At 34.9% G+C, this 26,217-nt stretch overlaps 1 protein-coding gene across 8 annotated transcripts in view; it reads right to left on the bottom strand.

The window, feature by feature from the left end:
• The window catches only part of TMTC3 (transmembrane O-mannosyltransferase targeting cadherins 3), a 1,052,995-nt gene that overhangs the window by 1,020,293 nt on the left and 6,485 nt on the right, over nucleotides 1–26,217 (bottom strand). For 4 of the 8 annotated variants that reach the window (XR_007374729.1, XM_048934632.1, XM_048934637.1 and 1 more), the window contains exons 2-13: nucleotides 21,602–21,716; nucleotides 20,772–20,988; nucleotides 19,246–19,464; nucleotides 15,148–15,247; nucleotides 14,338–14,453; nucleotides 12,570–12,742; nucleotides 11,000–11,252; nucleotides 6,244–6,392; nucleotides 3,198–3,321; nucleotides 2,431–2,542; nucleotides 1,589–1,692; nucleotides 312–481 (exon numbers count right to left, since the gene is read on the bottom strand). Coding sequence is in view for 7 of the 8 variants with exons in the window: in XM_048934632.1 (XP_048790589.1) it covers nucleotides 312–481; nucleotides 1,589–1,692; nucleotides 2,431–2,542; nucleotides 3,198–3,321; nucleotides 6,244–6,392; nucleotides 11,000–11,252; nucleotides 12,570–12,742; nucleotides 14,338–14,453; nucleotides 15,148–15,247; nucleotides 19,246–19,464; nucleotides 20,772–20,960 (1,709 nt within the window). In the remaining variant the exon portion in view is untranslated. Of the gene's footprint in view, nucleotides 1–311; nucleotides 482–1,588; nucleotides 1,693–2,430; nucleotides 2,543–3,197; nucleotides 3,322–6,243; nucleotides 6,393–10,999; nucleotides 11,253–12,569; nucleotides 12,743–14,337; nucleotides 14,454–15,147; nucleotides 15,248–19,245; nucleotides 19,465–20,771; nucleotides 20,989–21,601; nucleotides 21,717–22,885; nucleotides 24,398–26,217 lie in introns of those variants that run through there. The other 4 variants (XM_048934633.1, XM_048934635.1, XM_048934636.1 and 1 more) reach the window with 3 other exon arrangements.

Below are 26,217 nucleotides of genomic sequence, written 5' to 3'. Positions count from 1 at the left end.
GTCCCCCACAATGAACAGGGACAGCTACAGCTAGATCAGGCAACTCAGAACCCCCTTCAGTCTGACCTTGAATGTCCCCAACTGATGGGACATCCACCATCTCTCTGGATATCTGGCTCCAGAGCTTCAATTTCTTCATTAAAAACAAACAAACAAACAACTTTTTCCTTATATCCAATCTAAATCCTCTCTTTTAGTTTGAAAACATTTTCAATTTTATATGAACAAAATACTGTTTCTAGCACTGCAAATAAAACAGAAGTATATTCAAGAATATCAAGAATACATATCTCTAAAATTAATAAAGATACCTGCTGATGTAAGCCTGCTTGAAATCTGGCCTCATACTAATTGCTTGTCGATATAATTGATCTGCTTCTTCAAGGCGAGATTCATTTGCTCGAATTAAGTTTGCAAGATTGATATAAACATTCAGGTGGTTAGGAGCAACTCTTGCTGCATATTTTTTACCTGGAATAATCTGTCAAAAAGAATATATTTCCAAATCCCAATGAATGAAAACATGAAAAACAACCAGTAGAAATCTAACACTTCAGTCTGCCTCATTTGTTATAGGGTACCAGTGGAGATCATTTGTCAGACTCTTCAGTCCAGAAAAAAAAAAATCATACAAACATCACACTATGTCTCCTTAATTCTATAAGCACATACAACATCACCTTAAATTTGATACAGACATTATCAGTTAATTGATCTCTGCTACTTTGTGACGTGGCTCATGCAAATGGCCATTAACAGCCAATCAGACCTTGTAAAAGGTTCTTGCTCATACAAAGATTATTTCTTAAAGACTAAGCTGATATTCTATGAGAACGCTTTTTCTGGGGGGGAGAAAGGAAGGAAGGAATACCAGCCATTGATACAGCAGATGAAAAACTTTTATGAGATATGAAAATGCTATGGCACTTTAAATGATGTATTGTTTACTAAAGTCTTCAGACAGCAAACATTTTAATGCCATATTCTCTGCTCAAGGGATTGATGATTTTCCTGTAAGTCTAATTTTGACCTTAACTGTTTTTGCCTTTATTTATGATCCAAAATATTCCTCCCCTTCTCTCCTGAACAGCTAAAATGCATAAGAGTTGCTAGATACAAATACAACCTGACATATGGTAAAGGTAACAGAGCACATGTTTATAAAAGCATGTTGAAGCAAAGGTGTTCTTTTTTGTTGCTGCTGCTTCAACTGCCTTGTCTCATCTCTAACACTGCATTTAAGCCTTCCCCTATGAGTTTGAACACTAAACATTATCAATGTATTGGCTGGATTTGAAAATCAAAACAACTGTGATTAGAAACTGTAAGTTTGTACTTCTAACTTGCTTTTTTTTTTTCCTCAATTTAAGAAAAAAATAAATCCAGAACAGTATAAAAACTTTTTTTTTTTAAACAAAGAAGGTCTAAGTTAGTATTTTTAAACAGCACACGATATGACCTCATTTAAGAGATTTAAGCTTTAATAATAAGGTTTAAAACAACAAATATCTTCAACAACAAATAAGAAAATTGAATATAGGTATGATAAAGTTGCATCCTCCCCCATGCTGATTATGTTACTAATTACCTGTGGCATCAATGATTTAGCAATCATGTATGATTTCTCAGCTTCTTTAGTTTTGTTTAAGTTTTTGTAAGTTCTTCCAACATTCATGTGAGCACCAATGTCATCTTGAAGAAAAGAGCGAAACTTCTAATTTTTCATGCACTCAGTAACGTGAAAAAATATCTAAGCTTTGAGAGTAGTATTAAGAACAGGTACTGCATAAAGATCAGCAAAAAAAAAAAAAAAAAAAAAAAAAGCAATTCTAATTTATTTTTTAACTTCATTATGAAGTTAATAATTTAACCATAAACCAAAAACGTATTATACTTGGCCAAAAATTAGAGGTCATGCTTTGATGGAGTTCGTCTTTAATTTCCCACTGTAGTAAAAGCACATTAAAGTTATTTATAAGGTTTTCAGAAGGAAAGGTTGTCCAGTACTACCCAGAACTTCTTTAGCAACAGTGTGAAAAAAGAGTAAATGTGCACTTTGATATATCATAGATTGCCTATCCTTAGCATTAAATGAGGAAATTAAATAAAAGCTAATTATGCTTCAAAAGGAATTATAGGTTTGATGACATCCTGTTTGGATGAACTTCACTAATAGCTTTACATGAAAAGTCTTCATTTTTGTACAGATGGAAACTTATATTGAATTTTTTTTTGGGGGGGGGGGGGTGGGGGGGGGGGATTCGTTATCTCTTAAGAGTAACTTTTATTGTACTGAGAAACTATGGATCAAGTAAGGGAAACGGTTTGCTGTTCAACTGGTGCAAAACATAACATTTTAAGGAAGCAGAGTTTAATGTAACATTAGGATAAGCGAAAAGCCATTCAATGGCACTTAGTCAAAGCTTTTACCTGGCTGTACTTGAGTGGCTTGTATGAAGAACTGCAAAGCTCTTTCAAAATTCTTTTCATTTTCTAATGCATGCCCCACATTGTTCCATAACTTTGCATTGTTCTTATTTACCTAAAAAAAATAATATATATATAAATTTATAATGTATTGAGTCTCAGTTACACAACACTTGATTTTCTTCTAACTACACAGAATCATAGAATCAGAAAGGTTGGATCATCTAAGATCATCTAGTCCAACATCTCAAGGTTGGAAAAAACACACAACAAATAACAAATCAAGTTGTTACGTGTAAAGAATAACATTGCATACAGAGCAATTGCATTTAACTTGTTGCTCAACATACATTTACCTTAGTTATTAGTGTCTAAAAATCTGCAGAATTTTAAAATACATTATAGTTGTCATGGAAAAATGAATAGATGGTTGTTCAAATTGTCCTATCATGCCATATGCACATTAGGAATAATAAAAACTATTTTATGGAAAATTTTTGTAGATTATGTATTCAAGCATATTGTGCTAGCATAAAGAGAATATATTCAACTGTTTTAACACATTAAGAAAAAAAATTTTCTGTTTCTTGCACATGAATCACGCTGCTTTTAAAGCATTCCCAAAAGCAACTAATTGATTTAGATACTGTCACCACAAAAATCAAAGTGGCAGAACAAGCATAATTTCTCTTCATTCTTATCATGCACTGTCAGTTTTCGTGAACATCAACATAGAATTTCATTTATCCTTTTCAATTAAGATACGATACCTTTAAAGCTGACATAAACAATGTGTACTCTGATTCCCAATCCCAGTTTCTGTGCAGTGTTTTCAAGGCATGTGTGAACAGTACCACAGCCAAACAAACCCAAGAAATTTTTCTTAGCATGCTATTAAATAGAAAAAAGGCAACAAAACAAAGAATTATTAAAAGCACGCAAACAATTCTAATTTATATTAAATGAAGCATCTTCTATGCTAGAAGCCAAATAAACTGAGGAATGAAAAAAATATAAAATATTATCCCGTTCTTTTATTTAATAATCCATACAAGTTCTTTACTAAACACATTACTAATGTTTTCCACACTATAAAACACTTCTTAATAGAGAGGTCTCCTGTAGAGACCGTTCAACATTCCATAAGCAAATAAAACTCAAAAAGGAGAAAGATTTAGTATTTTAACAACTTATTTTTTACTATGAAAATTGCAAATCAGAATCATAGAACAGTCAATATTGGAAAAGACCAGTCCATGCAGTCCAACTGTCCACCTACCACCAGTATTTCCCTACTAAACCATGTCCCTTAATACAACATTTACTGAATTACTAGGAGAAGAAATCCCGCTCTGACCAGACTATCAGCAACTATCATCTAGATCTAGTTTTTGTTATTTTCTGAAGTTTAAACATCATTTGGTTTAACATGAACTAAATTTTAACAGACGGATCAGATGGATCTAATTGTGAAAACACATACTAGATACCTACCTAGCCTTCCTCCAATTAAGAAAGAACATCACTTCATTAACAATCATTAAAAACCTCACTCTCAAGCAGACATTACTGTTATTCAGCCTTTCCAACTATTTCTTGGTCTTTGCAAAAGTTGTTCACAGACATATGTACTTCACAGAGGCTTGATAAAAAACACAAGGCTTCCCCTCACATACAAAAAGCCATACAGATCAGGACAGTGCTTGGTTGTACTGTTATTTTGTTTTTTAAATGAATTAATATGTAGAACAGCAGAATTATGAGAGATATTTCAACATTTAAGCAAAGCAATTAGCAAGAACTGATGCATGCACTACTCCATATCTTCGCCAGGCTCATAAGAAAGCTATTTTCCCCAACCTCGTTTCTGAAGTAAGAAGACTTTTTAGAGCACTGACTGCCTGTATTTTTGCAGTAAGCCACACTGCTGCCTAATTTTCCTCCCTGCCTGTCCTTTCCTGGATCCTTGTTTTCTGTCACATCACTTTATTTTTTTCGCATCATACTGGGATTGTGATAATACTTTCTCCTCACTCCCACAGGGTATCACGGATTTTTCTTTATCCAGCTGTCAGCTTTGGCAATGCCAATTAACACAAGTCATCCTGCAAGGTCTCACATCTAAAGACAGCAGACAACGTAGACTGCTGCCTTCCAGTTCTCCAAGCAAGCACTGGGGTAACAAGGTTAAAGCATTCATGTCAGGAAGAAGCATTCACAGATCAATGTAGAAGACAACAGAAAACTGGAGATACATTCAAAATATGCTTTTGAGCAGAATTTCCAAGTGGGAAATTCTTATCTAAAACATTCTTTAGTCAAACAAATACTGAACAGCTCTGATATTCATTCTTAGAACTTGAACTCTGAATGTTTTATCAGTAAATAAGATATTTTCATGTGCTGCAGACTGATATACACATGCAGTACCTAAACTTTAGTCAGTAAACACCTTTAATTGAGGTATAAATTGAATTTAGTCTAGAATGCTTTTGCTTAATCCTTAAAAATGATTTCAAAAAGAGTATCATGTTTCTTCACGTAAAAGAGATGAGATAACTAGGCAATCCATTTCACAGCAATGTGTAGCTTGCGTTCTAAAATGTTTGGTGCCAGAAGTATTTAAAATATGTATTTTCTTTCAAATTAACCTTCTAAAGCCCTCAGAAAAGTAACAACAATGCCTTGTGCGGGAGAGGAATCTCAGCATTTAGTATCAAGACTATTCTTTTTAAAAGGCAAAGGATCAGTGCACTAAGGTGCACTTTTTAAGATCCTTAAACTCATCCTGTACTTCTATTAATTTGGTTTATCTACTAAAATAAAAATACAAAAAAAATCTCATTTTCTGAAAACTTTTCTTAAAATCTGTCTCACTCTCCAAATCCAACCTCTAACAAATTTTAAACTTACTACTTCCAAATCATTACAAAAATATCTATTTGGCAAAATGGTCCTACCAACCATGGCAAGCTGCTATCCACTAAACTAAAAACATACTAAAAAAAAAAAAGATTAAAGGTCATGATGTCATGATAATGTCTGCTTAATCAAGTCATGAAAATTTCACAGTAGGCTGCATACTTCTATCAGAAGTTCTGATCTTCAGCAAAGATTTTAAGATTTTGACCTAAAAAATCTAAAAACTAAGTTGAATAACTGAATTAAATACATTATCCTTTCATCTTACAAGCTGTACATCACTTTTACTTCACAAATAAGAACGTAGCACTGACTGAAAAGATCATGAAGTTACCAGCTACGATACCATGGAATTCAAATAGAACAGCAAAAAGTAACTTCTAGTGTACCTTCTTTGTAGCACTAAGCTCAACAACAGTTAATTTTTAAATACTTAATTTTAAGTACTTAACTGGATGAGTAACTTAAGATGTCAAGCTTCTGACTGCACGTCCAACATGCACATGGACAAATTTAATCAAAGGTACCTGCTGATGTAGAAGCGTTTTTCCTAATAAACTGTCTAGCAAATGGCTATCCCTTAAAGCAGCACTAAACTCTTCTACAGGGAAAACAGCTAATCTACTGTTCTGAAAGCAATGTTGATGATGATGCATGTGCGCTTATAAATGAAAATATCCACTGGTCTCCTAAGTTCCTTCTTGTCATCTGTTCACATGACAGCCAAGCTGTCACTACTCCACATTCAATAATAAAAACTGGGCACAGTACAAGAGTTGTAATGTAATAACACCACTAAAAGATCTACAGGGAGAGCTAGCAGTCATAAATAGGTTTATCCTTTATTAAACAAAGAGAGATGAGTTAAACCAGTTATGGATATACCTACCATACCTTTTATTTGATAATTTCTTCCATCCATGCGCTACTAAAATGCAGAATCCCATGCTAGGAACATACAACACTCGTTCTGCTACTACAAATCCAACAGGAAAAAACAGATTTGATGCAGGAATGAATGGCAGCACTATTAAGCAGAGTGCCTAGAAAGGAAATACAAATGAATTAGTAAGCAAGATTGGGTTGTGACAGACTGTACTGATAACCAGATCTGTTTTACATTGAGACCATTCTGAAAATGGAAACTTAGAACTTGCAAATGACACTCCTTTTTTAACAATCAACAAACGTATTTGGTTTTCCATATTACAGAAAAGAGCAGCTGTATGACAAAACACTAACATGAAATGATCAAGCACAAAACAGGATTTTAATAAGTTACACATACAAAAACATGGCAGTCCTACAATTTTGGACATTATCTTCCATAACAATAAAAATTTTATACCAACTTACAGTGTAAAAAAGCACTTATTTTTACAATGAAATCAGTTTTTAGTTTCTCTTAAAAATATGAATAATAAAAACCAGAATCAACTACTGAATTAACATCTATGTTAAGACACCACACTACTAGCACACAAAAATATTTAAAATGATAATGAACTCATCAACTTCCTTAACTGTAGCTCTTAGATTGAGTACAGATAGAAAACCATCTGTTTCAAAGGATACAACCTTTTGCTTTAAGTTCTGAGTGACTAAGAGCTTTACAATCTCTGATATCATCAGAAGGTTTAAGTAGTTATTTCTAAATACATGGCATCCAAGTTACAAATAACAAAAACAAAAAATCCAAACCCCTGCATAAACTGAGTACTACTTTTAATCTCGAATTTTCTAGAAATTTGTAATTTGCAAACTTGTACAAAAGAAAATCAACAGAAAGCATCTTCCAAGCATACTTGGAAGCAAAAAAAAAGTGCTGCTGTTTTGCAGACTTTTTAAATACAAGCCATTCACAATGCAGTACAGTGTACAATCTATAAGACTTGTACATTTTTTTAAACATATTAACTCATTTTAAAACACTGATTTGAAGAAGTCATCTCTGAAGATTTTAAGAAGTTAGTTTTTTCCGTTATTGCTATTTTTTATTTATTTTTTTTTAATACAGTAAGGACATTGATCTCAAAGCCCCAAGGTTAACATGTATACAGCAGAACAGTGAAATCCACTGTTTTCCAGTGCAAAGCATTCTGCAGCTCACACAGCAAGTGCCTGGTAGCACTGAGTGCTTACAATCTAGACACGTAATAAAAAGAATCATCCCTAAGTAACAAGGTTTTTGCATTGTCTGTTCTTTTTAAATTTTTCTGATGGCAACATGTTACACAATGTTTTACTGAAATTCTCTTTCAGTCCCTTTGTCTCTCCTTAGTATACTGTCCTTCAAATACAATTTCGTAAGTGACAGGCTCAAAGCTCCAGTAGATAAAAATGTCTTCTTTTCATTCACTCTCTTTATCAGTCTTTCAGCAGGTGCAGAGGTTCAGTTAAAAAAAAAAAAAAAAAGAAGTCCCAGTCAAGGCAACTGAAAAACCTAGAAGAGAAAGAAACATTTAGAGTGTGCAGAAAGCACAAAGCACGTGACAAACTCTGAAATATGACCATAAACTATGATGAATAAGTGAACCGCCAGATTACTGTTCACAAGGAAATATTTCAAAGACTTAAATGTAAGCACAGAATCAAGTATCAAAGAATTTAGAAGTACTGATGTCTTGGCTGTTACATCACTTAAAAGTTCTAAAGACTTTCTCTGAGAAGCCTAAAGATACTCTCTCTGCTCTTGACATTTGCACAGTAAAAAGCCAAGAAGTTTTTTTGATTGAGTGCAGATCTAAACATAAGAGAGACATGAAGAAGGATAATAATAAAGCATCTTTATTAGGAACACTAAGCATTTATCAAGAGATAAGCTTTATTAAAATTTTGGTAGCTAACAAAGGCAAGTGTATACCCAAAATACTTCACATCAAAAATAAAAGCCATCACAGCTTGACTCTGGAACCTAGTGAGAAGACATCAAAGTAATTCTAGATCTGTGCTATTTTTAGTACTAAATATTTTCAATATTTATACTGCAACTTATTTTGAAAGGTCACTCACTCTGACAGTAAGTTATCTGACTGTTCACAGGGACTGAGCAAACAGCGAGTATAAAATACTTCAGTTGCTTAAGAGAATTTTGTTTCTATTTACGTCCTTCGTTAATGTCAAAATAATCAATTATTTCAAGCAGCATAATGTCATTAACATGCCAAAGCATGAGTTCTGATTTGCTATACACAATTCCATTTTTTTTGTTAGTTTAATGTTATCAGTTGAAAAAATAAATTAGCTACTTCAAAGAACCAATTTATCTGTTTAGAACTGTTGCAGTTCTGTTATTTTGAAAAGGCAATTTTAGGACTTATTGCAAAAATAAAAACATGACAAAGTTAAATAGAATGCCATCAACTTACCAAAGTTATTCTTCGTGGACATAACTGGTTTTAAATAGATTATGGCTGAAAATGGGTCCTTCAACTTCCACATTTCTTCTTAGTTCATCCTGTGAGAATACTTGTAAGGAACTGTGGGATGTCCACTGTCACTTGCAGAAGTAGGAGGAGGAATCCATTCTTCTGTCTCTTGTCTTCTTGTCTCACAAGAAGTACAACACCCACATCCATACCCAGCAAATGCAGAAAGACATACTGAGACATGCTTGAAGTCTCTCTTCTGTCTTGTATTTTGGATCTCTCTCATATTTTGGTTCTGTCTCCTTTGCATTTTATTTGCAGTGTATGGGAACTACTGAATCACAGCCCGAACCTCTGACTGACTACCTGAGGTGAGCAATGAGTCAGCCCTAGGAGCAAAGGTTAAGGCAATTCACCTGTGCTACGGAAAGGGCTGGAGCCTGGCTCCACCTCTCCTAGACCCCATTTGAGAACTGACTACCACTGGGGAAGGATCTCTTCTGGAAATTGCTCCTGTTGGAGTCTTCTCAGCAAGCCAAGGACCAGGATAAGCTTTCCATCCATTCTTCTTTACCATGGTAACCTGTTTAGCTTAACTTTCTTGTACATTTCTAAATTATAATATCTATATATTCATTGATTATATGCAAAGTAAAAATAAACATGTCTATTTTTCCAGGAGGCTTGAAGTTGTACTGTTTTCAATCTCATAAAAGAAAGTCACTTGCAAATCTACCTTAGGCTTCAGCATCAGACCTGAGGGTTACAGGGGGCTAATGGAAGAACCAAAACGTGCTAGAGACTGGTAAAGTTCTTTACAAAGCCCTCAGATTCATTAAGAGTCAGATTCATTAAGAGTTCAAAATAAACAGTATGAAAAGTCACACTTTCAATTGTGATGTGTTGAAAGCACCTTTATGTTAGGAGCAATCCATGCAGACAACACACAGAACTTACACCTGTCAGGGCAATAATTTATTTTGGCTAGCAGTCAAAGTCAAGCTTGTATTGGAAGTACTAAGAACTGAATGTGGAAAAATGCTTTCTAAAAACAAACAAAAACCTGAAAAACAAACCTTAAGAAAAGCAAAACAAACAAACAAAGAAACACACAAAAAAAAACAAAAAAAACCAACCTGTATTCCAACATAGCTATCTGGAAAACTGCTATAAACTGTGAAAGATTCAATTTCTTCATTTTAAAGATGGTATTACAACTCTCTAATACGTAAAACAGACAAGCCACAGTGAAGAAACCTTGTAACAGAATATCCTGTATACATCAGGATATTAATGGTTAATTGTAAGACAACACGGCTTTCACCTTACAGTGTTGTTCAAAGTTATAAAAAAATAATTTTAAAAAATAAGAAGATTATATACACAACACACGTATATATGAAAAGAACTTTTGTTAAATAGTGATTATACTATCTTAAGCCTCACTGTAGTTCACAACCTTTACTTAACGATCTCAGAAGACCTCATTATTATATTAGAACTGTGTTAGGTCATGACATGAATTGAAGTCTGTCTGAAGTCTGCTGATTAGCAGAGAAATTCTTACTGTTTAATTGTGCATAAATATTCCCACCCATTTGAAACTTCTGTTGGCTAGTTACATATTAAAAAAAAAGCACATTTCTACTAAGAAAAGCTTAGATTATGCGTGCAGATCTGTTGCAAGCATAATTGCATCACTGAATTAGAACATAAAGAACATGCTATCAGCTAATCATTCATCTTATGAGATTCTGCAGTAGCAGCAACCCAAACCTTTACTTCTTAGATGAAAAATATTTTTCATTTGCTCCACTTCCTCCAAAATACTCTTTCCTGAGAATCCATTTCAATTCCAAGATCATATATTAGCAAAAAAAAAAAAAAAAAAAAAAGCAAGTGATTTTTTAGGTTGACAAATCTAGTTTTCATTTAGAAAACAAAAAAGACTAAAGAGGAGTGCTTTTATTAATGCTGAAAACTCCAGTTTTCTAGCCAACTTCTGAATATTTCAAAACAGCCATAATACAGTTGGCAAATAAAAAATAGCCATATTTATTCTTGTTTATTTTACCCCATCTCATCCCTGACACATACTTAATTACAATTCAAAGGGTTAACTGCTATAACAATTTTTCTCTTCTCTTACATGTTCACTCTAGTCCAGAAGAAGATACATCATAGTGTCACCAAAGATTAGGTAGGTGATGAAACATCCTAAGCCAGTTACATTCAGGGAGAAGAAGGATAAAAAAAAAAAAAAACGAATGCATCAATCATACCATCAGTACAGTCTTGGAGGAATCCCCAGGATATCGGAGACTGAAGACAGTCAAAGATCCCAGAAAGCAAAAGAATGTAAGGGTGGCAACATTTCTGATGTCTAACAAAGACTCCACAAGTGGGATAGTTCCCATTGTCCAGTCACAGCATAATTCTGAGGGGTTGAGAAGAAGCCAAGCATTTACAGGGAGGAGGTAGTTGAAAGTCAGCTGCCTTGCTGGAGATGGACTTACAGCAGCTGGGTTATCAAACCTAAAGAAAAATAAAGGAGAAAAATGAGCTTTTAATGAAAGCAAATAATGATCTTCATTGATTTTAAGACCAGAAGCAAGCAACTCTAGATCACAGCTTGAACTGCCAATTACAGCTTCGTACTTAGGTCACTCTGGAAGTAATGTCTCCTATTTATTTCCGTGGAAACTACAACAGATACAAATAGCACAATAACACTGTTTGACAGAGACAATTCTCAGCCACAGAACACAGTTTTTCAAAATCATCACTACCATGAGCTGATCAAGACACTCTTCATTTTGTGGTGTGACAGTTGTGCATTGACATCTGGAAGTGGCTTGTCTTTCACACTGTTGTCACCACTGCTTCACTGTACTCACATCTACTGTCTATCTCCATAAAAATTCAGCAAGTGCCAATGGGTACCATTTTTTCTGCATGGAGGAATTCAATGACACCTTTGCATTTATGCACTTCCACATCAGATGCCATTTTATCACACTCCCCCTCTGCTGCCATCTGTCACATGGCAACAAAATGTAGCAAAATATTGGCGGGAAGATTCAGCGTCTACTGCCATACTACCAACATCTGCTTCTGATATTGTGAGCCAACATCAGAAAGTAGAAGGTATTAGTTACAGAGCAGCCTTTGCACAATAGCTCTTGCACTGATCTTCCTGCATTTGTAAAGTGTGTACCCTGGTGACTCATGCATGACACTGCATCTTAGCATTGCAGGACAGAGCCTTCTCTGAAACACTTTAATAATTGGGAATGTTTAGGAATGTAACTGTTCTGTTTTAACAAACTGAATGATTGCTTCAGGAAACAAATGTTTGTTGATTGATTGTTTCAACAAACAATGATTTACAGCCCTCCTCCTGAGAGTTGCTCCATTTATCATTTTAAAAGTTTTTGAAAGTTCTATCAAGGAAAAACATTACACTTTTATATTATTTCACATTTTCACAGTAAATTACAGTTTTTCTGTTCTACCAGTATTCATATACATTTATCCTAGATTCTGTACGTGAAGATACACATGTTCTCCATAGAAAACAAAACAATTAATCATATGTAGACAAGGAAATACTTGTTAAAAGTTCTGAAGTACTCAGACAAGTTTCAGACACGAAGTCAAAAAAGAAAAAAATCCGTAATGAAACTTAATTTCTACATCATTAGAGCTAATTAGCAACCAAAAGTTTTGTTTTTTTTTTTAAACAACATCTTTTTAGACACCTTAGGTAAATGCATCTTTGACCATTTTATTCAAATACCATTAAGTTACATCTTATGTATCAGTACCCGTAAGCAAGACACTTTCCATTACCTTGTAAACACTGGAAGTTGAGACTGGATAACCTGGACTCTGACAACAACAAGAAGCAGCGTACTAAACATTAGGACTATGAGCTTCAACAGTGTTTGGAGCATGGAGAAAGGAATACTGCCCTTTCCTCGAAGAATCTGAACAGCTGTATCCCACAGAACTGGCAAGGTATACTGCAAAGGAAAAGGTGTTGTTAATCAGTGTATTCATTAACTTAGGTAAATAAAAGGTATTTCATCTTTTTTGACTTGTTTTTCTGTAAAAGCATGCTTCAAATACTTAATTCATGTTTCTGTTTTCCACATGCCCCACTCCCTAAGTGCACCATTCTAATAAAAACAACTCTACATAGATATTATTACTAGCACTATCATAGCAGAACTCACTTTCCTTTAATACTGTATTTTGTACTGACAGATGAAAAAGTGTTCCATCCTCAAGCACAGAATTCATAAAACAAAGTATGACCATGAAATAAATTTTACTTTTTTTTTTTATTAGCTCCTTTGAAAATTTGTCCAATGAACAAAATATCCAGGTACAGCAGAAATACCTTATTTCTGATCAGCCATGGCTTTCAATTTTACTCCTCTACTGCACTAACCTACCTGTCCCTGACTCTTGAGTGTTACAATCTTGAACATTATGTAACCTGATTTCTTCCCAGTGCACCAACTTCTTTGCCTGTGCCTTCATTTCTTGCACTAGGGACAACTTATGGCTTCACATACACTGGCTAACTAAAGTACAGACATTGAAAGGTTCATGCTACACTTACACTCTCAGCAGAAGACTTTGTTTACATTTTATCTATTCTACTCAACTGACTTGCACAAACTTGTTAAAAATTTTTAAAAAATTAGATTTAGATAAAAAGTTACTCTGAAAAGTAGAGGCATGAAAAGTATGGACACATACAGATCATTCCTTTAGAAATCCAGTTTGAAAATGACATGCTTATTCACTTGACACATAAAGCCAAATAGTTGCAAACACAGATTTCTTCAATCACAAGAATGTGTAATTTTAGCCTTGAGCATGCTAAGGTAGACAATCTTTCACCTTTTACAATATAACAATTCATAACTTAAATAATTAAGGAATAGTACATTCAAAATATTTTCTTGCATTATTTATATATATTTTTAACTGCCTATGAGTTGACTATTAAAAAGTCAGTAAGTCTTTCACTAAAGGAAAAATGCTTCTCTAAAGAAAAGTTCATGTATGGACTTAGCAAAGCTCAGCATGAAGCCTTTAGATTAGAAACTGAAGTAATTCTTAAAGCAACAAATTTCATTAAAGTAATACTGATTCAAACAACATACTCCAAAACATCTAGTTATTCATAAGAAACTCATGAAGTGCATCTTCAGAATGTATGTTCTCTACTTTAAATTCTTTAGTTAAAGGATTTAAAAACAAATCTCCATCTGTATGTACCTCAATACTTTAATCAAGACTTATACAAGTCTTTGCAAGCCTTAATAAACTAAAACATGAGGTTTTCATATAGATATGGGATTCCTTCCTCAAGTAATTCAGTAATGTTTCCTATGTAAATGACAACTTAGAAGGCATATGAATCCCTGTCCATGATGAATGTATTTTAAACATCAATTAAGTAAAAAAGAACATCTGAAGATTTTAATGTAACTACAGAATTAGCTTGAGCTGACAAAATCAGTGATGAAATATTATGCTTCTATGTCTTCAATGTCTTTTTACAGAATTCTTGAGAAGAATCTGAATTTCAACTGCATCTTACCCCTTGAGCAATAAATACTTCATAGACACAGCATATCCCCACCACTGTAATTCCTTGTTCTTTACACAGTGTTGCAACAGCTACTAGAAACACAGTCAATGCAATGGGAGTCCACACTGCAAATCAAGAAGACACAATTGAAAATGTTTCATATTACAACAAAAAACTCAGTAAGTTAACCTGAGAGATGAAGACTGATTCTTTATGTTTGAACGTGCTCTATAAATTTACCCAACATGTCAGTTGTTACTCAAGGCAACATTCCCAGTCTTATTCTACAGAAAATTATTTACAAGTTACCAGTTTTAAAACCGCCTTCCTTAAACTGAAAGAACTAATTAAAAGGCAAAGGTTGGATCTCTTGATAAGAAAGAAAAAAAACAATCTTTCCTAACTCACCAGGATAACTTTTCAAATGTATGTTTTAAAGGCAGTCATAAATTTTCACAAGGTCAAACTGACTCTGGAAAAGTGATAAGCCTCCTACACCTCTACTGAAACTCTGCAGCTTACTTGGCACCAACTGAAGGATCTAAGAATACTTCCACCTGCATTCAATGGAGTTAGTACAAGAATCTCTGTCATTAGAGAACTCAAGGTTTAACAAAACATTTTAAAAAATGCTTTAGTCTTGAAGAAAATAAAACGCAATTTGTGACTGGAAGTACTGCTACAGGGATAATATGGGGTTGATGGCTTTTGGGACATTCTTTGATATTTGCTTAATAACCAGCATATGTGCATTGACATTTTAAGAGCTCTTTATCACTAATACAGAAATTAAGATACACATATTTGGAGGTCATTTACCTATGGTATTATCTGGTCCTTTAGATTTAGTGTATGATAAAAATGCAGCTAGAAAAAAGATAGATGATAAAAGCTCTGCTCTGCCCACAACTCCAGTTACCTAAAAGAGAAAGAAGAAAAAAAAATTCTAGTTGGCTTCTAGTATTAGACTAGTGCATGCCAATATTATTGGGATATGAATAAACACAATCTGTAAACTAGAAGAAAAGTTTAATAAGATCAAGACTCCTTTCAGTTCAATCACAGCTGAAAAATAAACACTACGATATAGGCATCCTTCAGACACCTTTTGTACCACCGCTTATAAGTACCACCATAAATGAGATAATTGAGAAATGCTATATTCTTATCTTCAATAATACCAGCCACAAATAGCACTTGAGGCAGAATTTGAGTAGAATAATGACTTTATTTGAAGTAATACTTCAAATAAACTGGCTTTCATCAACAAAAATTGGAAGAAAGATCTTGTCACATTCACTTACATACACACCCTGCAAACAGTGACATACAGAAACTACAATTGTTATTTTTATCCATGCCTTTTTAAGCTGAATAAATGGAGCTGAATCTGAAAGAAGCACTCACCTAAGTGATGCTACAAAGTTATCTGTACACTGATGTCAAACTGAGTAGTGAAGGTAAAGAACGGCTCAGGCTTTACTACAATTTTGTCTAAAATTTTGTTTGACAACTTTTTGAATGATAATTTTGCTGGCAATATTAACATTACAGGTACTGCCCTCTCTCAGTAGTTGGACACAGAGAAAAGGATTCTACGAAAATGTGGAGAAGCACTACATTAGTATCTACTGTAGTAGCCACTGTTCTAATTATAGTATCATTTAGGACTGCCTATAATGTGTCTGATTACTCTTGGGTTCTTTTTGAGCAAACAAGTTGAAAGCAGCGTACTATACCAAGGTTGACAGTCAAATTTGGCTACAAAAACCTCATAGCTCACCATGTAATTACGATGATGCTCAAATGCGACTCTCGGCCATCCAGATTGTGCTAGAAATTTTTATAGCTAGGCACATTCCTGGTCAAGCACGATTGATCCAGCACAGCATTAACAAGAAAGTAATTCAATATCCAAGGTCATGGTGTTAAAACAACAAACATTCAGAACTGACTTTGAAATCATTCTCTGTTGCTTCCATTGGCAGTACAGTTCACCAAGTTTAAATTTACCAAAGGACTCACTGAAACATGCACAGTCACAAAGCATATTTCAAAACTGGTATGGCATCAGTAACTGTGTTAACATTTTGGGTAGTACAAAGGTACTCATTTCAAAACTGTTTGGTCTCAGATGTTTCAAAGACTCTTGGTCTGCACCACAAAACTGTCCAGCATGAAGTAGAATTTAGATCTGTTGAAGGAGATCATAGGTAAAGCAAGTTTGCTGGTGTGCCTCCACAATCCCGAGCCAACAAAAGAGAGACTATTTCTGGATACAAAGGTGACTTATGAAGAGAAGACACCAGCATTTACAAGGTTACTTCACATCCCTTGAGCTCAGTGGGTGGTCAAAATGCTTCTGGCCTGAACGGACATAAGCTAGGTAGAATGTCTGAACTGGAACTCAGAGACAAGTACAAGTGAGATGGATGGCATTTTTCAATCATTTTTCCTCAAAAATGATATATTACTTTCTCAACAGCCCATTTTCTCTCTCAAGTCAAGCAGAATTTTTTTTCCCCTCTATTTATGCTGTTCCATTAGATTTTCCAAGACTTTTGTCTTTTTTGCCCTTTGTCAACATACAGGTAAAGGTTTGATATTGCATGTATTATATCTCCTATTTCAAACCCTTTTGCAAAACAATAAGACTAAATTGAAGGAATTAATTTCAGATACATTTCAAATATCCAGCAAGATACTTGAAACAAGAAGTACTATCAAATGATATGAAAACTAGGACTGCAACCTTTCTAGAGTTCTTATTAAAGTCTGAGTAAGTCACTTGACACCCAAATCTAAGATTCTAAAATACAGTCAGTTATTACCTCATTTCCTTATGCACAAACTACAACTTTCAAATACAAGAATCTTTTCTTAGTTGTACGTTACATGGCATTCTCCATGCAAACACTAGAAAGAATAAAATGCAGTATGTCTCAAAATCAGAAAGCTTAAATTTAAATGTAGGGAGAAATAAATTATTTTTCTGTTGAGTACCTACATACACCACAGCAGTGGAATCTCAAGACTATATAAAGGTTTTAAGTACAGCACAAAGTTCTAGTAATTGTGCAGTGTTAAAGTGCCCTCATGTGGCTAACATCAAATACTGCACACATTACTACATTATTTTGCTTCAACTGTATTTTATGCTTCATAATACACTGCATTAAAGAATAAGCTTGCATGGTTTCACAAGCCTTATGCAACTCTTTGGTAATTCTATTGCAAGGTATTAAGAGCAGTTAACTGTGTTACTGTTATCTCAAAAAGAATCTGACAATTCAAGCAAAATAAACTAATGGATTCATAGAATCACACAATGAAAGAAGTGAAAAAAGTATTACACAGACACAAATCAGTAACCTAAGTCACTAGCAACTTGCTAATGCTCCTATAAAGATGCTATCACATTTACTATAAATAAGCAAAGCCAAACTTTGAAACTTAAGCATGTTTTTTTCAAACAGAAAAGCAAGCAGAACTAACACATTACTAACCCTTGCTTTCCCCAATAATTTATTTTTTTAGAAATTTAACTTCTGCAATTTTAAACATGCATTCATTTTCTTACAGAAAGGACATAACAATAGCTCAGATAGCAGCCAATTATAAACACTCTGAACTTATTTTCTATAAAAATTTGCTTGAAATACATAGATGTAGTTTTCTGAATTTCTACGGAAAGAGATTTCTGACTTAACAAGAAAGAAAGATTAGAACTCTGGATGGATATGTATGGATAGTAGGAACCTGTGTTCAAAAACGGCAAGCTGTGTCCAACAGGGCCAAGAAAAGGTCTCTACATTACTTCTATGATATAAAAGTTACAGGATTATCTTTATGAGATATTCACTCCTCAACAAGAAGGAAAGCCACAAAGGACAAATTTCCTTCCCTGTGCTCTAGAGAAATTCATTCAAGAATTACGGGCTGTCCAATCTGAAACCCAAAATGGTATCTGCACCTGTGAATGGTGATGGGTACGGTGGTGATAGGTGAACAGTTGGACTCAATGATCTTAGAGGTCATTTCCAACCTTAATGATTCTGTGCTTCTAATATTTACAATTTTCTGAAAACTATGTAACAACATAAGAGAAAAAAGAGTTTTTGAATAGGCTCTGTAACGAATGTGAAGTGAAATCTAGGTGAGCCAACCTACATGATACAGAAGGAACAACAGAAAATTCTACGTATCTGCTTTATCACAGTTTCTCCTGGAAACTTGATTAATCACATGAAGATTTACTTCAAAATATTGCTAGAAGACTGGTTAAACATCAAATAGCATAGAATCAGGCAGTTTGTATAAATACTGCTTTCCACTGCAGAGAAACACTTCCATATCAATGGAAAGGTAAATAAGAAGCATATGTATTTCTTCGTTCTGATGTTCGTTCAAACAAAGTTAAACTAAGTTAAATGCAGTATAGCAGTAACAATACTACCAAGAGTCTTACTAGCAGGATATACTGGCAAAAAAAAAAGTAGAACAGGCTCTGTGATTAGCTATAAGTAGCTTGGCAAATGAACTGAACTCATGAAAAATGAATTGAGAGGTACTGATAGTACTTGTAAAACACTACATCGCAAAACACAAATATTATGCGAGCTAAAGCAGTCATCATAATAAAAGTGAAATGGTCACAGAAGAGTCTCAAATTATTTTATAGCTAAATGAATGTTTCTTTACTTATTTCTCATTAGCTGCATGAACGTCAAACAACTCAGAGCATTAAAGCTGGTCATCTCTATAACAATTCACAAATAGCTGAGTAAACAGTATATAGAAAGAAAAAAAAAGCACACACCTTTTGGATTTACTGTATATAACCATTTACACAAAATGCAACATCTAAGCTTAAAAATTGCAGTTTGAACAAATCAAGCACATAGCAGGTTTACCTACCGCTTCAGTATGTATTGGGTGCACTGCAAAGAGCAGGGATGCAACTATGCTGCTCTGGTTGTCCAAGAAAAGCTTACAGACCTTGAGGAAGACTACACAAACCACCCCGTGAAAGATGAGATTTAGGAAGTGATAAGAAACTGCATTTAACTCGCTGAACAAGTAGTTAAAGCGAAATGTGAGAACTGTGAGCGGTCGGTAAGATTTATGACTCCGCTCCTGAAAGGAAATAAAAAAAATGAGTCACAACCATTTTATAACAGTACATTTATTCCAAAATATCTTTTTAAAAATCTGTGCTCTCAGGATTTCCCCCCACTATTCTGACATCTACCTTAAAAATAAAGACATGAAAATTAGTAATACTAACAATGAAGTACAGTGAATGAAATGAAAACTAAATTGAAAATACAGCTGTCGAAACAGAGAAGTTAACTCTAATTATTTTTTCCATCTTCCCCACAGTTCCAATGTATTATTCAGGTGCTTTGATCAATCTCACATTTCATATTTTAGAAAATAAAAATTCTGGTGCGCTCAGATAAATGTATTACCTACATATTCTTAATATGTGTACCAGCCAATGTGCACATATGAAATGTGAAATTGCACATAAATATGAAAAACACTGAAACTGCACAAGATGTGAAACATAATTTAAAAGTCACAAACATTCAAATTAATCTGAGTTTTGCTAAGTTTCATCAGACCTTTGTTTGCTTTCTAAGTGCAAAATCAGATCTGGAATTTAGGAGCCCATGTACTCTGAATGACTACAGGATTGGGTGTCTGAAAAAGTCTGGAAGCTTTCCTTATACAAAAATTACATATCAAAGCCTATTTATAGATCTAGCAATTATTATTTCATAATAAAATTGATGTATATTACAAACATGAAAAGGTGAAGATTACAAGGTGGAAAGTCTTTTAGGCAGAACATGTATGACAGTCTTTTTTTTTCTTTTCCTCATGTGTCCATCAATGGTATCACGTGTGACTTTCCAAATTTTATGTAAACCCTTCTGGTACTGCTGCTTAATGATATTTATTGACAACTTTAATGCCAGTGCAGCTTTTCAAATAAAAATGTAGTGACTCAACATAGACTACTAACTAAAAACTCTCAATCCATAACAATATACTTACTCAAATGAATAGATTAAATCCCTATTCTCCAAATCCTAGATTTGTTGTTTCAGTGTTATCTTTCCTTCCAGACAGACACTAGAAATAAATACTATTCTAAGTCAATGTGTATGTGGGAGAAGGGAAAATTGTCAAATTTGTCTAATTTCTGTACTAAAATTAGGTAACACAGAAACCTGAAGTATTTTCTTATAAGCTCTTTTACTGAAAGGAAAAATTACAAGAGACATCTACTCCTAATCCAATAGTTCAAAATACAAACATCATCAAATTCCATCCAACTGTTTTAGTGTGGTTAAAACCACATTAGGGAAAAAAGTGTAAAAATTGTCTGTATTTTTTTTCCCCTATTTCGTCTAAAAGTTCCACAGACAGTTTACCTCAGACATCGGAGTCCCCCAGAAGTCATTCTGAAACAGATTTTTTAATGGAGTAGAAGGGTGCAAATCTTTGTTGTCCAAAATTGCTGAAACATCATCAAAAACAAAGCCACAAAAGAGACTGTTCCAGTAGCAGGCTGCCACCACACCAACTATTAGAGCCACTTCCTTCAGGCTTATTTCAGCCATCTTCTCTAAGATCTTTCATGGACAAAAGCTGCAATATTCAGACAGATAAATGGGCAATTTCACTGAATAAACACTATACTTGGTAAATAAAAATCAAATTAATACTTCCCATATTTTATAAGTTAACGATGTTATTCACCTAAAAATCACTAACAGATTTTTTTTCCTCAAGTCTTATTCATTTTATCTAATTCAGTGTTTAAAATAAATATTTTCATTAAAGAGCTAACGTACCAACCTAAAAAGCCCTCACACAAACTGGATACTTGTATTTCACATTGATACTACTGCATTTCACGTTCTACTACTAAGACCTAAAACTGGAGATGACTTGGGACGTAATTTACAGCAAAAAGCTGTGCAACTGAAGTGAATGTTGCAAACTGGAGAACTGAAAATTAGGCACTCTAGAACCCCGAATAAATTAACATGCTGATGGCTTACATTATCAGAAGGGCAGACAATGCATTAATGATTTGCATTTTTTAGTTTAAAAGTTGTTTCTAATAAAAAGTTTCAAATGCAATTAAAATAACATACTGCAAACATTCTGAAGGACGGGAAACCTGTAGAGAGTAATAAATAAAGGCATTCAAGAACTGGTACAGAGTAACTGTAATAATAACAGAAGTTAAACTTACCATTGAAGATCTCACTTAGCTCTTTTGCATATTCTGTAGAAGCTCATGAAAAAGTCATTTTTTCCTCAACTGTACCAACTTCTCAGATTTCAATGAATGTTCATGAGTGTTCTGTCTTAAAGAAAAATAGCACGTAAAAAGAAAACATTAGAAGTGAATCTTATCTCATCTTGCATAAACTTCCTAATCCCTTGAAATTATTAAATAGTAATGTTATTAATAGTAATAGTAATATTATGACTATTTCATACATAATACATAGGTGGTCAGGTCAAAAGTTGAAAGCATCATTTATCGGGTTGTTTGAAAATAATATTCTTGGGCACAGCAACCACAAAATGACAGATCTCTATTCTTGGTGAAGACAGAAGGGGGGGTCAGCAAAATTGCTATCTTGGAGTTCCAGAGGACAGACATTGGGTGGGAGAGTCCCTTAGGAGACAGTCCTGTAGGGCAAAGGGCTCCAAAAGGTTGGACATCCCTCAAGAAGGAAATCTTAAAGATGCAGGAGCAGGCTGTCCCTGCATCCTGTAAGACAAGACAGCATGAAAGAAGACTGCCTGCCCAAACAGCAAGCTTTTGCTGAGACTCCAGGAAAAAAAAAAAAAAAAAGTTTACCATCTTTGGAAGGAGTAGACAGCTCAAGAAGAATAGAAGGATGTTGCTAGAATATGCAGAGGGAAAATTAGAACAGCAAGAGTCCAGCTAAAACTTAATCTTGTCACCATTGTAATAGGTAAACAAAAGTGTTGTTACAAATACATTAAGGAGAGCCAAGGAGAATCTCCACCCTTTAGTGGCTGCAGTAGGGAACATTGCCACAAAGAAGAAAAGGTGAGGTACTCTATGCCTTCTTTGTTTCTAACTTCAACAGCAAGAACAGTTATCTTTGGTGTACTCAGCTCCCTGAGCTGGAAGACAGAGTTAGGGAGCAGAATAAAATCTCCACAATTTAGGAGGAAACTGTTAGTGATTGCTACTCCACTCAGAGTCACGAGTGCATAAGGGCAGATGAGATTCATTTGAGGGTACTGGTGGAGCTGGCAAAAGTGACTGCTAAGCCACTTTATGTCATCCATCAGCAGTTCTGGTGAAACAGGGAGATCCCAGATGACTGGAGATTTGCCAACATGATGCCCATTCACATTGCCCATAAGGGTTGGAAGGAGAGGATCTGGGCACTACAGGCTTGACAGCTTGACCATGGTATCAGAGAAGGCTATGGAATAGATCATCTTGAATGTGATCACACAGCACATGAAAAACAATCAGGATCACACCTACCCAGAATGGGTTCATGAAAGGTAGGTCCTGCTCGATCAACCTGATCTCCCTCTATGATTGATTGACTCGCCTGGTGGATGAGAGAAAGGCTGTGGATGTAGTCTATCTAGACTTCAGCAAAGCCAAATACCTCTGCCATGGTATTCTCCTGATGAAACTTGTAGCTCATGTCTGGAGCAGGTGTACTCTTCACTGGATAAAAAAACTGGCTGGATGGAGGGCCCAGAGAGTAATTGTGAATGGAAGTATACATATAGGCCTACGTTTATGAAATATGATGTTTCAAAAATTAAGGGACAAAGTAATACTGCCATGCAGAACCAACATTAAGAATTATTTAAATTCAACATTAAGAAAATGCATCTCTAGGTGAGCTGTTTTTAGTGATCTGAAACTTCTTTATTTATTAGCAGTATAAGTCTACTGTCTGGTTGGAGCAGCAAGCCTTTGTAGATACTAATTTGAATCTCAAAGAGTCAAACAGGTAATTCTTAAACATTCTTAGTTCAGAAATATATAATGCTACTGAACTGGAAAGAAAATGAGATCGATTCTTAAGCAACCTCTGTCCAAAGGAATGAGTTCATCCAGTCGACTGCGAACTCAACTACTTTTTGAAGGTTTTTACTTTTCTGTACACAGAATATGTTAACACAACTATTTTACTCATGCCTTAATCTTAGGCAGTTCTGGTGCTTTTAAAATCTTCCATTTTTGTTCTGAACTTCTATTATTTCTTCCAGCAAGAACTCACTCTAATTTTACACCACTACTGATCACACTGTTCCTGACTGCTACATTGACCTGCATGCAAACTATAGAGAAAATAATGCTGTTTTCATCTGGATGTAAGAGAAATCTTAGGCACAGAGAGCTTAAGATTTTAGCTGCATCCCAAGCCTCAAGTGACTTTCCCATCACCAGAAAGATAAGTCTACAAATAATTTTAAATCAGAATTTTCTTATATGTCACTTGTCCTTCCCTACATCTGCACGTTTCAAATGTCACCAATGCAACTATGTGCTAAGTTTGTTCCTTCAAAACAACTATTTGATCCACAGACAATTCTTAACTTACTAAATTCACCGTAAGAAGTAAACACCACAAAATACATTTTAGCAACAAGTCACAGAATCACAGAATTGTAGGGGCTGGAAGGGACCTCTAGAGATCACCGAGTCCAACCCCTCTGCCGAAGCAGGTTCCCTAAACCAGGTCACAAATGTAGGCGTCGAGGTGAGTCTTGAATATCTCCAGAGAAGGAGACTCCACCACCTCCCTGGGCAGCCTGTTCCAGTGCTCCGTCACCTCACTGTAAAGAAGTTCTTGTGCACATTTGTGCAGAACTTCCTATGCTCCAGATAGTCACACAAAGCAGTGCTTGAGCTGCTGCTAGCCTCAAACTTTTGCAGTGTGCAGAAGCACCCTTGGCAGTGAAGAACACATAACAAATCTGGAAGAATCCCCCATTTTCCATCTTATAGGGAAGGTGAGAGAAAAATGGGAAAAGCAAGGTGATGAAAAAATGGAAAAAAAATGCAGCGCAGATTCTTAATATCTGCTCAGTTGCACTCTGACATTCCAGGGTCTTATTTTCTTGGGATCTGTGCTAGAAAACAAATCGGGGAAATTACTTTTTACATCTGGTCTGTCTATAGGGTAGTGTAATGTTCCTGCTGAATTAAAGTGTAACTACGGAAAAGATGTTTCTGTGGTTCCTTAGTTAAGCATGACAAGGAAAGAAAGGACTTCACATCAGAAATGCTACTTTTATCTACTCTACAACTGGGCCCATCACCAAACACTGAATACGCAATGAGTTGAAAATGTAAGACTAAAACTGAGTGAGGCTTATGAGAGTTCAACTGTACTTGTAAGTGAGACAAAAGCAAATCTGCCATTAATCTCAGAAGAAAATAGTAATTACTATCTGGCAGCCAACATTCTCCATACCAATTAATCTGTTGTTACATTAGAAAGTAAGAAGCCATATAAGGAGTACACATGACAAAGAAACTCATGGATAGCAGATGTGCATGAGGTTGCTGAAGCCTTGATATGACTGGGCTGCTAAAGTGAGTCATGGTGAGTAAGATACTTTCCCTTTCTCACTCAACAGGCATGTTTAAATTTGGAAGAAACCCAAGTATGGTCTTGCAAGTGTTAGTATTTTACCATTTTCAGTGATGGAGTATTGATAAATATCTGTAAAACATGCTGTTCAGCAACTTGTTTGTTAATAAAGGCTTGCTGTGAGGGAGAATACCCTGGCTTTCAGTTGGGATAGAATTAATTTTCTTCCTTGTAGCTGGTGTGGTGCTGTGCTTTGGGTTCAGGATGAGAATAACATTGGGAGCACTAGCATACTGACATTTTAGTCTCTGTTGAGCAGTGCTTACACTAAGTCAAGGACGTTTCAGCTTATCGTGCTGCCCTGCCAGCTGAGAGCAGACAGGGAGAGTAAAGGGGGGGACACAAGGAGCTGGAAGGGAAAAGAAACAGGACAACTGACCCTAACTGGCCAAAGGGATGTCCCATACCATATCCTGCCATGCTGAAAAATAAAACCAGGGAAGCTGGCTCAGGGAGGAGCTGCTGCTGCTTGAAACTAGCTGGACATCAGTCAACTGACATGAGAGTCCAACCTTTTGGCTTGCCTGGGACACATTGAGCAAACAGAAATTATCTTGGGCAGCATACACAAAGGTTGCTCCAAAAGTGATGCCTCCTATTCATTTCCATGTAAACTATAACAGATATAAAGAGTATGACAATGCTACTTGATAAAGATCTCATTTAGCAAAGACTATTTTCCAACATAGTCATCACCATTAACTATTCATTTTTCCCAGCTACAAACAAGAGCCAGCATGCTGCACTCAAAAATCTGCACCAGTGGAGGAGACACACTGTTGCTGCAGTGACATCAACAAGTATTTGAAATATTTTTTCTCTTTCTTGAAATGTGACACATATTTCAACAAGCAAATTTGATTTATTCATTAAGCAACAGAATAAAGTATATTTTACTTTTCTTATGTATTCCTTTACTACCTTAATGAGTTTCTAGAAGACAAGAGAGTGGCTAAGGTTTACTATTCACATCCACACAAAGACAGAAAATAATTTATATTCAGAAAAAAATTAAAATTACAATCAAATAAAAATAATGAATTCTCCATTTCTTCTTGATTCACACCTACTTTCTAACTTTTACTATTATAATGTACATAGGTTGCTCCAAAAGTACATTTGTTTCCATAGAAACTACAACAGCTACAAAGAGCACAGTAGCAGTATTTGATAAAGCAAACCCTAGCTACAAAAAACT

Source organism: Lagopus muta, chromosome 1 (genome assembly GCF_023343835.1).
Source record: "Lagopus muta isolate bLagMut1 chromosome 1, bLagMut1 primary, whole genome shotgun sequence".
Taxonomy (NCBI): domain Eukaryota; kingdom Metazoa; phylum Chordata; class Aves; order Galliformes; family Phasianidae; genus Lagopus; species Lagopus muta.
The sequence above is the reverse complement of the archived record's forward strand: the minus strand, read 5'-3'. Positions and strand labels throughout refer to the sequence as shown.